Source organism: Neopelma chrysocephalum, unplaced genomic scaffold (assembly GCF_003984885.1).
Source record: "Neopelma chrysocephalum unplaced genomic scaffold, ASM398488v2 Primary Assembly neopelma1_96657, whole genome shotgun sequence".
In the NCBI taxonomy this organism is placed as follows: domain Eukaryota; kingdom Metazoa; phylum Chordata; class Aves; order Passeriformes; family Pipridae; genus Neopelma; species Neopelma chrysocephalum.
Window position 1 is genome coordinate 647,410 of NW_020925302.1, and position 13,602 is coordinate 661,011.

The 13,602-nt window shown below is 40.7% G+C and overlaps 1 protein-coding gene across 1 annotated transcript in view; it reads right to left on the bottom strand.

Annotated features, from left to right (window-relative positions):
* The window catches only part of TMC1 (transmembrane channel like 1), an 82,463-nt gene that overhangs the window by 48,621 nt on the left and 20,240 nt on the right, over positions 1-13,602 (bottom strand). The window contains 5 exon segments of the mRNA XM_027708974.1: positions 2,612-2,629; positions 3,072-3,106; positions 7,342-7,448; positions 8,308-8,389; positions 9,434-9,524. Coding sequence (XP_027564775.1) covers positions 2,612-2,629; positions 3,072-3,106; positions 7,342-7,448; positions 8,308-8,389; positions 9,434-9,524 — 333 coding nt within the window.

The window sequence follows — 13,602 nt, forward strand, 5'->3', positions numbered from 1 at the left end:
TCAGTTCAGCTTTTATACACAAACAAGTTTACATGCGGTTTCCACGGCAAAATAGTATGTACAGTTTCTACAGCAGAGCAGCTTCATTCAGTTACAAACAAGCTCATATTGCTAACAATTGACAATCAACTACTCTAATCATAAATCTACTCAAGTTGTCTTACCCCTAGTAACTGTTTAACAGACCCTCACCACATCCAAGGTAACAAATCATTATATACATGCTTGACTAAATCCTTTAATTATTGTTTCCACTTCTTTAGTACATTTCATGCTCACAAACAGGGTTGCTAACTTACTACTTTGGAGTGTTGCTTTTTAGGCCTACTCTCTTACTAAGCCTTAGCTATTCTACTACTAATTTAAATTGCTCTGCAACAATACCAAGCCTGACAGAGTTCAAGTGTTTGAATGATACTCTTTGACATGTGGTGTGACTCTTGGGGATGATCCTGTACAGGGTTAAGGGTTGGACTTGATGGTTCTTGTGTGTCCTTTCCAATTCAGTGTATCATGTGTTTCTGTGAGATTTCATAGGATTGGACCTCCAAATAAGTTTTTAATCTCTTTGTGATCCATTTGAAAGTATTAAGGTGTACTAAGCCTGTAAAGATGTACTTTCTTTGTGGACAATTGTCTCCACAGAGAGATGCCTTGAAATAGACATGAAAAAAAAAGGTAAAATGTATATAGGGCTATCCACTGAAAGTGTTTTCCTATGTCTGGGATGACATAGTATGGTTTTGTTTGTTTTGGGGTTTTTTGTTTGTTTTTTTTTGATGGTTTTATGGAGAACTAAGTAAAGGAACTGAGACTAAGAAGAAGCCAAGTACAGTATCTTGACTAGTATGTGCATTGCAGTAGGAAGATTCTTTATAGGGCTCAGAGGATATTTTCAGATGTAATACTCACATGGTGATAAGGCCCAATTGGGTTGTAAATTCATGAGAGAGACCTGTCATGCTTTGTATTGTTTGCAGCATTACAACTAATAATGGTACTTAGAGCAGATGTAATTCAAACAGAAATTATTTCTATGAAATGTAATATTGTTTGGGTTCCTTTGAGCCATCATATTGTCCTCCTGAAAGCAGGACTTTTATAGAATTAAAATTACGTGCCATCTCCCTGATTTGAATATTCCATATCCTCTTATCTTTCTTATTTTCTAGTAAGCAGATGGGAAACAATCAGGTAGGAATTTCCAACAACTTCCTAGTACAGCATTTCAATAGCATGATCCATTTTCCTTAGAAGCCAAAACAGACAAAACACCCAACAGTTTTCAGGTTAACTCTGGAAGAGGACATACACTGTGCCTGAGCAAGCGTCTTGCCAGTAGCAATGGGACTGTCAGAATCCAAAAACTGATTCCCTGCCATCTTCCCACACATTTCAATTAAAAAACTACCCAATAAAATACGTAATGCAAGAAAAATTAGTCTTCTGTTCTTTTCTGTAAGAAAAACACCACTGATCAGAGAAATTTGGACTTCTGTGTTGCCTTTAAATGTAAGAGGTATAGATTGACAATCCATTGAGCCTAGTAGAACTTTATACTCAGAAAACACCATTGAATGTATATGTTAGGCACAGTTTGAATCAGTAATGTGAGGATCAATGAAAGTAATGGTACAAGTATGTCATTCTCACTAAGGAGTTTAGGAACATAAAAGAAGTTTTCCTAAGAAATGACAAATCACTGTCCCTTCCTTCCCTTCCTTAATATTTTGCTTTAATATGTAAATCACTATCATTTTTTGCTTTCAGGCTTTGATGGGTAAGCCATATGGCTCTTTACCTAGAAAAACTGTTCCAAGAGCTGAAGAAGCAACTGCTATGAACTTTGCTACTCTCTGGGATTTTAGTGTAAGTGCTTAATCTTGCAATACTTCATATTCTTATGACTCTTTTATTCATAAATACTTCATTGTTTAATATTCAGTGATTTAATATGAGTTATTTCTAGAGATAATTGGCAATAGAATTTACATATTTTTTTCACAAGCTCTCTGTATAGATGTTTCCTTCAGACAAAACACATAATGAAGCTGTATGTTCACAAGCTCAAGGATACGTAGCAATCCAAAGACACATGGGGAAATATCTCTAAGATTGTTTGCCATCTCTGGGTACTGACCTTCCATTTCTTATACATGAATTTGGTCTTCTGCTTTTGTATGACTAAGATCCTGAATTTTAAAATGCAGTGTGACTTAGAAAAAAAAAGAAATTAAATTAAAAAGAAACATGTCTGTATTCTTTTTCTAGAACAAAGCACACTGCTTTTAGTTTTTTCCCAGTCTTACAGAACATGCAGATATTTTAGCTGAATTGAGAAGCATATTATAATGCTTTACTGTTGATGTGATGCCCAGTCTAACGTGTACTGATAAGCTAATGGTATACTTCTAAATATGTCATACTGCTTTTTCTTCCCTAAAACAACAGTTTTATCTTATTGTGGCAGATCTCTATATATAAAGATGGTAGAACTTTGTGTAAAGTCAGCTAGTGAAATTTGGTATTACAATATGTTGCTTAGCAGACTGTTACATTTCTTTATGGTGTGCAGTCATCCTAGGGTACTCCACCTGTGAAAACATGCAACCCTCTACTTAAAGTTTTCCTTCAGGTTCATGGAAGCAGCATCTATTGAACTAAGTGTGATTTCTTCTTCAGTCCCCTGCACTCTTTCCATTCTGAAAAGAAGTTCCAAGGCTTTTAAAGAGTAATGCATTTACAAATCTTTTAGCACTTCAGTTGTTTCAGCAACAGCAAGAATGAATATAATGTTGAAAGCAGACCTATTTCTTGAAAAAATAAACTCAGGTACAGATTACTCCAGTTTACAGCTCAGCCCCTCCAGCTGTCTGCAGAACTCCTGTCTAAAAGTGGCATCTCTCTGTCAGTCTGGCCCCTCTGAGGTCACGTTCAACCCATGCTGGGTGAAAGACCTATGCAGCATTTACAGCTCTACACAGACAATCCCAGGAGGTGCACAGGCAGATTCCATACCAGTTCACTTTTCAACAGGAGAGCAAGTCTGATGTCTCCTGAAAAAACATAACAAGGGTATGATGCCTATGCTTCTCATTAGTAACGCCTTTTTTTAATAGGGTTGAGCTGTTGAGAGATCTTGTGACAAACAAATCTTAAACAAGATTCCTTGGTCTATGGCTCAGTATTTTGATGCAGAGACTCAGATGATGCCATATTTTGGTCAGTTATTCAACTTTTTTGGCTCTATTTTCAAACTTCAGCTACCAATGGAGGAAATAACAGTTTGTCAGAGAACCGAAGATGAGAAAAATCTAGACTGGATAAACAACCTTCCCATTTACAATCAAATCTTTCAGACTTCCTAACTGTAGATAACTGAATTGAAAGAAAGTAATATAATGATAGGTAGAAATTACAATATTCATCTGTCTTTTGACTATAAAGTCACATAAAATGAATAGATTCCTTCTCCTTCATTTTGCCACTTAAATTCATAGAATCATAGAATAGAGTATGCTGCGTTGGAAGGAACCCATCAGGATCATCAAGTCCAACTCCTGGCCCTATGCAGGACACCTCAAGAATCACACCATGTACCTGAGAACACTGTCTAAATGCTTCTTGAACTCAGACAGGCTTAGTACTCATTACCCTGGGGAGCTTGTTCCAGTGCTCAATCATGCTCTGGGTGAAGAACCTTTCTCTGATATCCAACCTAAACCTCGCCCAACACAGCTTAATGCCATTCCTTCGAGTCCTGTCACTGGTCACCAGAGAGGAGAGATTGGTACCTACCCATCCTCTTCCCCTCATGGGGATAGTGAAGACTACAATGAGGTCTCCCCTCAGTCTCCTCTTCTCCAGGCTGAACACATCAAGTGACCTCAGTGGCTCCTCATAAGGTTTCCCCTCCAGACATTCCATCAATCCTTGTGGCCCTCGTTTGGATGGTCTCTAATAGCTTGATGCTTTTTTTGTATTGTGGTGCACAATACTTCACATAGCAGTCAAGCTGAGGCTGCCCCAGTGCAGAGCAGAATGGGAAAATTACCTCCCCTGACAGGCTGGCATGTTTTGCCTGTTGCCTCCCAGGACAAAGTTGGCCCTCCTGGCTGCCAGGGCACTGCTGACTCATATTCAACTTGCTGTTGACCAGGACGCCCAGGTCCCTTTCCATGACGCTGCTTTCCAGCATCTCATTATTCAGTCTATACCAACAGCCAGAGTTGCCCCGTACCATGTGTAGAATCAGGCACATTCCCTTGTTAAACTTAATACGGTTGGTGGTTGCCTATGTCTCCAACTTGTCAAGGTCTATCTGAAGGACCTCTCCAGAGAGAATTGAGAGGTTCACTCAATTTAGTGTCATCGGCAAACTTACTTAGTGTTCCTTCCAGTCTTGAGTCCAGGTTGTTAGTGAAGATGTTGAAGAGAACTGGGGTTAAAATGGAGCCCTGTGGAAGCCCACTAGTCTGGCCACCAGTCTAATGTCACACCATTCACTATAACTCTTTGTGTCTGAACTGTGAGGAAGTTGCTTACCCATAATGTAACACAGTTATCCATCTGTATGCTGGACATTTTGTCCAGAAGGCTCCTGTATGAGACAGTATCAAAATCTTTGCTGAAATCCAAAAAGATTACATCAACTGGCTTTCACGGATCAACTCCATCATAGAAGGAAATCAGGTTGAACAAGCAGGACTTTCATGCTGGCTGTGACCAGTGACTGTGTTGTCATCCAGGTGTCTTTCAATACCTTCCAGAATCTTCTCCATAACTTTTCTGGCATTGAAGTGAGATTAACAGACCTGTAGTTTCCAGGCTCCTCCTTCTTGCTCTTCTTGACATCTCTGAATTCTCAAGATCACTCAAAAATCATCAAAAGAGATTTTGTGATGACATCAGCCAGTTCTTTGAGGATTCTGGTATAAATCCCATCAGGCCCCATAGATTTGTAGGGATCCAGCTGGACCAGCAGATCCTGCACTGTGAAGGAGCAAGATTCAGGATGGGAACAGTTCCAGGCGTGGAGAAAAGCATACAGCAATTGGCAGGACTTTATTATATGGACCTTACAGTTATCATATGGACTTTACTGTTATTATGTGGTTTCATTGTATTCACACTACACAGTGCACAACCTGGTCATGCCCAGGCTTGCCATGAGTTTACCTGCTGTCTGCTCCCTGCTTCCCCCACTCCTCCCCCTTTTGCCTGTGTCTCTATCCTGGTTTGTTCCCCTGCTTGTCTATCTCATGCTCCACCCTATGTTCTGGCCCTTTCCCCTCCAGAGCTGATAAAAACCTGTGTGCGAGGTGGAATAAACACTCTACCTGCATCCCATCTTTGTGTCCCTGACACAAAGATGGGCCGTGCTGTGTCACGGCCCCATTCCCCTCCCCCCTCTCGGACCACGGCACTGCACAATTTTCAGGTCAGCTGGGAGTTGATCAATCTCTCAGTCACAGTCTTGCAGCTCAGGGCACTGAGACCCACTTGATCCATCATTGATGTTGAAGACAGAGGCAATGAAGGTGTTAAACACCTCTGCCTTGTTTCTGTTCCTTTTTGTGAGGTGACCATCCTCATCCTTTAATGGGCCAGTAATATTTCTATACTGCCTATTCATAGATTTGAAAAAACTCTTTTTATTATCCTCCACATTTCTGGCCAGCTGCAACTCCAGTCAAGCTTTGGCCAAATGAATTTTCTCCCTACAATGGCAAGCAGCATCTCTGAATTCATCCAGTCCCACTTGGCCTTGCTTCCACAGGGCATATACCTTCCTTTTTTGTCGTCTTTCCAAGGAAGATCCCTGCCCAGCAAAGTTGGCCTTCTGACTTGCCTGCTTCACTTCCAACATTTGGGAATTGCCTGCTCCTGTGCCCTTAGGAGGTGGTCTGAAGTGACCAGCACTGATGGACCTCAGCAGCTGCAAAAACATTTCTCCCAGGGGACCTTCCTTACTAATTCCCTGAGCAGCCTGAATTCTGCTCTCCTCATGTCCAGAGTTGAGGTTTTGCTGGCACTTTTCCCCCTGTCAACAGAAATTTTAGACTCAATCAGTTCATAGTTGCTGTGGCCAAGACAACCACCAGTCTCCTCTTCTCTCACGACATGCCCTCTGTTGATAGGCAGCAGACCAAGGAGGGCATCTTTCTGAGCTGGCTCCCTTAGGACCTGTTCTATAAAGCTGTTGTCCAGGTTTTTTAGGTATCTTCTGGCCTGGGTTGTACCAGCTGTGTGATGCTCCTGGTTCATTTCTGGGAAGTTGAAGTCCCCCATAAGGACAAGGGCGGTTGACTTGGAAGTGTCCCTTAGTTCCTCAAAGAGTGATTGTTGGCATCATCATCCTGGCTGGGAGGTCTATGGCAGACTCCCACAATGACATCGGCATTATTTGTTTGCCCCTTGATTCTTACCCAGAGGCTCTCAACTGTGCCATTGCCAACTGTGGGCTCCATACATTCTATCCTCTCTGTTACATACAGTGACACCTCTCCACCCCCCTTGTTCTGGTTATCCCTCCTGAAGAACCTGTAACTATCCAGCAGGGCACTCCAGCCACAAGATTCATCCCATCAGGTTTCACTGATGGCAATTATATCAAATCTCTGGGATTGGCCCAAAGTTTTGAGTTCCTCTTGTTGTTTCTCATGTTTTTTATGTTGGTGTAGGAACATTTCAGGTATGTTACATTTTAGCCTACACATCGTGAAGCAAATTGAGGTATCCCATTACTGCTTGTTTCTTTTGGTTTGGTACGCCATCTCGTCATTCATCACTGGCAAGCCTGGTTTTGTCCCTTTCACCCTTCCAAGGTAGTTGAAAGCTCTGTCAACAAGGCTCACTAGCTCCTGTGGCTTGAACTCTTATTACCCCCTGAGTAATAGGGGCATTAGACCAGGTGTTGACTTGATCATCCCATGGTCAAAAAAAACCCAAATTTTTCCGATTACACCAACCTTGGACCACTCATTGACCTGATTGATCTGTCTATTCCTATCAGTATTATTTCTTGTTGCCAGGAGGATTGAGGAAATCACTATCTGTGCTCCTGATCCCTCTACAAATCTTCCCAGGGCCTTTAAGCCTCTTTTGATGTCCTCAGAATTCTTTGTTATTCCATTGCTGCCAGCTTGAACAACCAATAATGGATAGTATTCAGGTGGCCTTATTAGACTGGAGAATTTTTCAGTAATGTCTCTTACCCAAGCCCCTGGGAGACAGCAGACTTCCCTTTGAGTTGGGTCCCATCTGCATATCGGGCCTTCCTTTCCCCTTAGAAGGCAGTTTCCCATGGCAATTTTCAATGAAAATTTAAAAGATTCCCACCTCAGGCACCATTACAAGTCCAAAGGTCAGTCCAAAGAGAATCATGTTTATTCCATACATCCAGCGCAAGAATATGAAATAAGATGCTACTGATGAGCCAAAGTGACCTGTGAAAACATCAGATGTGATAAAAAGGCAGATAAATTAGCTGTTTAAGGACATCATATAAGTTCTCCTCAAAGGTTTTTTTTCAGTCCAAAGCCCCACAAAATTCGCCATTTATCATTTTACTGTTTTTCTACTGTTCTGGTTATTGCCTCTAGATGCAACCCACAAATCCTTCCAAATGCAACTTTTCTAAAATAAGTTTCATTGCACTTTCATCTGCATTTCATCAGTGGCAGAACCTCACTCAGGTATCTGTGCAGTTAAGTCAAATATGCTCCAAACAAAGGGCTGCAATTTAAATTCATCACTGGAACTACAATGCAAAACTGACTTGTGACAAACATCTACTATCAAACATACCTATAGTACCAACCACATTGCCTTGTTTATATTTATGCCCAGTATATGTGGACATCCAAGACTGCTATCATTTTCTCTGTGCTATAATATGTGGCTGAGAATGAGAGAAATACATATTACAAGAAGATCAAGACAATGAAAAATGGCAGAAATAATTACAGTATAGTCTGTGTAGTATAATCTGTACATTATAAATACAGACAAAATAAAATGAAGGTAGGAAATAGCTAAATCCCAATTCCACCTTTCCAAGACTAACTTCAACACTGGCTCTTGAACTGGTACCTGTGTATTGAGGATTTTTTCTATGAAGTGACTAATACTCTCTCAGGGAAATTTTCAACTAGCTATAATATCAAGCTCAACCAATAGGAATGAAAAAAATAAATACTTATTGATTTTAAACTATGCATTGAATACTGACACATATTCTGAAGTAATTTATCATTTTGGCAGACATCAGAAGTATGATAATTGATACTATTCTAATTTACTTACTTTCAATCTCCTTAATTTTCATTTCCCAGGGTATACAGGCTGTCTTAAAATTCTCAAAGTCTCTTTGAAATTTCATCCATTTCTGAAAAGAGTCACAGAAAAAGAAAAAAAAACCAACACACCATCATCTCAGCAACCAGATGCTCAGTTCTCCCTTGAGCTAACGTAAGTCCTTAATCATGCACAGCATCCTTTGTCAGAGTCTACAAAGTAACAGCTTTTGAAGAACCATCTCCTTTTGTTCGTTCTGAATATGTCTCCTATTGGCTTTGTGTGAGGCTTCTATTTCTTCAGCAATTATTAACTAATCACTTCCTTTTGTGTCATGCTCTTTTTCTTTTTCTTTCTCTTTTTCTTTTTCTCTTCTGTTTCTTTTTCTTTAGAATTGTTTCTGAGACTTAATTTCTTATTTCCTTTTCTATTCAAAATTTAAATCTAGAGCTTAAGCTATGTCATTTAATCACAAATACTTTACCCAGGAGTTTATCTATTAATGAGTTTAACTTCTGTAATTGAGCTTCCTATGTCTAACTGAGTTTGAAAGCCTGATTATTTTTGTGACCATCAATGCTTAGGGGATGTGACCACACAGTTGCTTGCACAAAATCCAGTCTAACTAAGGGTAAACCTGGTCATAACAAGTAGTCCTGCCAAATATTCCTAGCCCTTTACTGCCTCAGCGTTTTAGTTTGGGGCAAGAGTGTGCTTTTGAAGTGAATCTCCCAAACAATTCCAATTCAACACAGTTAGATTTGTACTGTAAAGGAGTGTCAGAACTTAAAACTAAGTCAAAATATGTGTTTGGGAGCATGCTAATCTCAAGAGAAAGACTGAACTTTAGATTCAGTCCACAAAAATACACAATCTACATAAAGAGAAATTAACTTTCACAAGATATTAAATTCTTGAAAACTCCTGTAAAAGAGTTGATTTTTTTTTGACAACAAGTTTCAGTCCAACTGTCAGCTCTCATTAGAAATACCTTCATGCAAGGGCAGTGGAAGTAAAAGTTTTAAAATGCAAAGAAAGACAAGGAACTCTACTTTGGAAGATGAGTACCTATGGCAATAATTTACAAAAGGTTCCTCATTAGCTTTACAGGAAGTTAGTGAAACAAACAATTTACCTTGGTCATCATCACTTTGTATGCATAGAATTTTTTTCCTTTTCCTTTTCCAAGAGCACCTTCAAACTTCTCAACAAAAATCTGGGCTTCCCTGAAAAACGATGGCAAAAGAGAGATATAGACAACGGTACAGTAAATTTTATATTGTCTCTACCATATTAATTTAATTTTTTGTGTTCCAGCTCCTCACAGAGTTTTATAAAATCTTGTTGCCTTAGTAATGTTAAGAAAGAAAATCTCTGAAATTTTGTATTTCACAGAATACTAATCATACGTAGTGCAAAAAGTACAAGCAATTTCAGAAATCTGCTCCAATCTAAATGTATTTGGAGCTCTGAGATCTGCCTACATCCAGTCAGTGTTATCAAATATTTTTAGTCACAGTGAATTTAGAAGTTCAGCTACTGCCCATTTGTGTGATGTACAAACTGCTGTTCCTCCTGGTCCCACTTAAAATGAATTGTTGTCCAGCCACCTAAGGAAAATTTATTTTCATTATTTGTTTTGGAGATATGTATACACTAGAGCCTTGGTTCTCTTGTGGCTATGCTACTCAATACTAGGTTTAATTCAACTCTGGATAATTTCTGCATATATCTTCTCTAGCTGTATCATTCCCAGAGTCATTCTTAGAAGTGTAACTTCACTAGCCCCCAAGAGACTAAAGTTTTTCTTATAAATATATGTAAGTTAAATAATACAGCCCACATATTCACCACTTCAGAGCTGTTCCTTGAAGATCAAGTCAGTGTCATTTTAAGGGTCTAGATTCCTTGTTCCCAATTCTGTGCTTCTAGATCACATTTGTATTCTGAATTTTGAAGTCTGATCTTTCTGTATTTAGCTCACATTGGTACTGACTGCGTGTTTCTTATTCTCCAAGCCACTCTGAGTCCTTCTGAGATTTTACAGTTCAGAGGTCACAGATCATTCTTTCATTTTGATACTTAAAAAAAATCTACACTTAAATTTCAGCCCTCCCAAACTAGTCAGAGAAAATAGATTGGTTCAACTTCAGGAAACCAGTGTCCAGGAGACCCCTCTAAATTCAAGCATCAGCATTTGAAATCTTGCTGCAGTCAGCAGATTTAAGGCAGTCATAACAGCAGATGGCAGCTTCCCCCTAAATTCAGCAGCCAGTGCTGGAACACTGCCATAAAAGCAGCCAGAATCGATAAACTGAACATGTGCCAATCTCCCAGGTCAGCATATCGTATTCTGAACTAAAAAGGAAACCCTTCTACTATCCCTTTGATCTCTAGGCAATTTAGACTTGTTCATGAAAAATTTCTGAAACCAAAACCTACAGAGCTGTAGGAAACTTGTGTTTTCAGTCACTAATTATGTTATGCTGAGGAATATGAAGACTTCAAATTGTAGGCTGGGTTTTTTTTAGAGTGAAAGCAGTAACTGAGAAATTTAAGGAGATAACAAGAAAACAACCATTAATAAGTTAAAAAATCCTATGTAGCAGATATGAGCACATCTTACATCTGTAGATGAACACTAAAGCTCTCCACAAACTTGTTCTGCTATAAAATGAAGCTGAGCAAAAACAGGATAGAATTTTTCACAATGAAATTCATGAAAATATTTATTTTAAATGCCTAATTCAAGCTCTTTTTGATTTGTTTTAAAATATTTTCACAGGCATTCTACTAAAACTAGTTTTTCTTATCCTCCTCTGCCTCCTTGACCCTCCATCAAGCAATATTTCAAGTTGGAGTGTTCTTAGTATTTTAGTTTTTTCTTCAGGACAAACCAAAACGTTTTTTTTGAAGGTGGTTAACTGGACTGTCATGGTTTTAGAGCCCAAAATCCAATTCCTGATTCTTAGCTCCCCTCCCACATCTCAACCCAGTGTGAGATGGGTTTTCCAGACACCACACAAGACTCAAAATGGGGGAAAAGGAATATATTACAGTGACTATACACATAAATAAATAGTATAATACATTACATACAATCTTAACTCTATCTCTACCATGACAATAATATTTACAATGGGCCAAATCTCTTCTCGCTTCCAAATAAAAGTCCAGGAGGGAAGAAGAAGAAAAGACCCCTTCCAGTCTCTGAGCAGCAGGTCTCTCTAGGGCAGTAGGCTCTCTGTGTCTTTCATGAAGCAGCAGTTGTTGGATCTTTGCCAATACATACCAGGGAGGCCTCCAAGCCCCTCTCGCCCCCCCGACGCAAACAAAGGGTCTTTCCGTGGGCTGCGTTACCCCAGACAAAGGTTGCTCCACCACAGTCATGTTGACGAAGTGCAGAAGCCTTCGTGACGGTCTGGTATCTTCAGGGGATTCAAGCTCCTTTGCAGAGTTTCTGTGCTCTGCCTCAAGATGGCTGCCAGCTTCTCTGAAGCTTAGCAGCAGTGGGGGGGGCGAAGGTCACCCCACACACACACATTCCTTTGGCCGTCCTGGCTGAGCTCTCAGGATAGTCTGAGCTTCTTAAGCTCCTCTCTGCAGTGCATACTGCACTCCAAGACTCTTTCAAGTAAGAGCCCATCTTCCTCCTCTCTTTCGGAGGAGTCTCCAGGGAGTTTGGGGAGTTTTGGTTGTTCAGTTCTTACCCCCAAACCTCTCTCTCTGCAGTGGATTGGTTCTCTTTCTGCTGCTGCTTTCCTTTTCTTCAGACAACTCTGTGTCTGCCTCGGCTGCATGCCGGTTTCTGCTGCTTCTTTGGTTCTTATCTGTTGGCTCTTTGCCACTGCTTTCTGTACACTGCTGTCTCTGCTGCTGCTCCATCTGCCCACTCACGGTGGAGGAGACTCCTACAGCTTTCCAGCTACAGGTACTTAGCCCAGTTTAACACTGTTCCAAGTCCCTATAGCCCCCCAGCCCCCGCCCCCAGTGGGGCTCCAGGTCTCCTCCTCGTGGCTTAGAACATGGCTACCTCTTCTCCAACAACAACAACTGCCGCTGTCCGAAGAGGGGATGGGACACGAGGAAGGGTGCAAGTAGAATGCCCTATTCACACGTGCACACTGTCTTTTTGTCAGCTCGGGCGGGGAAAGGGCCAGAACATAGGGCGGAGCATGAGACAGACAAGCAGGGGAACAAACCAGGATCGGGACATGGACAAAAGGGGGAGGAGTGGAGGAAGCAGGGAGCAGGCAAACTCATGGCAAGCCTGGGCACGACCAGGTTGTGCACTGTGCAGTGTGAATACAATGAAACCACATAATAACAGTAAAGTCCATATGATAACTGTAAGGTCCATATAATAAAGTCCTGCCAATTGCTGTATGCTTTTCTCCATGCCTGGGAACTGTTCCCATCCTGAATCTTGCTCCTTCACATCTCACCCTTTCTTACTTGATTGAAAATGTCTGCTGTGATAGTCCTTCTTGTAGCATGCTGTGATACAAGAAATAGTTAATAACAATACAAACAGAAAAAGCAAAATTTCAAAGCAAGTTAAAAAGGGTTTGTTTAAATGGACTTGGAGGAGGACAGATCTGCATCTTCCAAATCAGTTTGGACGGCTGCATCTGCTGAGTGACTCCCCCCTTAAAAAATTGTTTCCAGCCCGAGATGCCACTGCTCCATGGTGTCTAAAAGCTTGGTGATAGTGGTCTTCTGTGGACTACGAGATCCTGCGGAAGGGATGGGTTATGCAGGATGGAACGCAGTTGAGGGGGTGTTTGTGTTAACACAGCACCCCTGGAGCTTGCTGCCTTGTTTCCTGACGGTTCACAGGTGCACTGTTTGAGATCTGGCATTGAATTAAAAGTCACTTTTCTCCTTAAGTCGGGTGATTTTTTCGGGGGCAGCAGTTCTCCGTAGATGTTAGTGAGGGAGCGGCAATCCTTAGTCCAGTGTCTGCCTTTGCCACATCGTTTGCACGGTGTCTTTGGAAGCTGAAATTTTGTGGTTGATAGTGGGCAGTTCTTTTTTATATGTCCTGTCTCACCACAGTGAAAACAGGTTTGTGGTCCAGCTAAAGCTTCAGCTATTAGTCTTGCTTTATGAGAATTAGACCCCACATTACGACATGCCTTAACCATGACCATAGGAGTGGGATCTTTAAGAGTTCTTAGTATTTGTTGGCAATCGTCATTAGATTGTTCTATAGCCAACCTTAAAAATAGTGCATCTTGAGCTTCTGGGTGTTTGACTTGTTTTGCAATGGCTTTCTTTAGCCTTTCTGCAAAGTCTATGAAT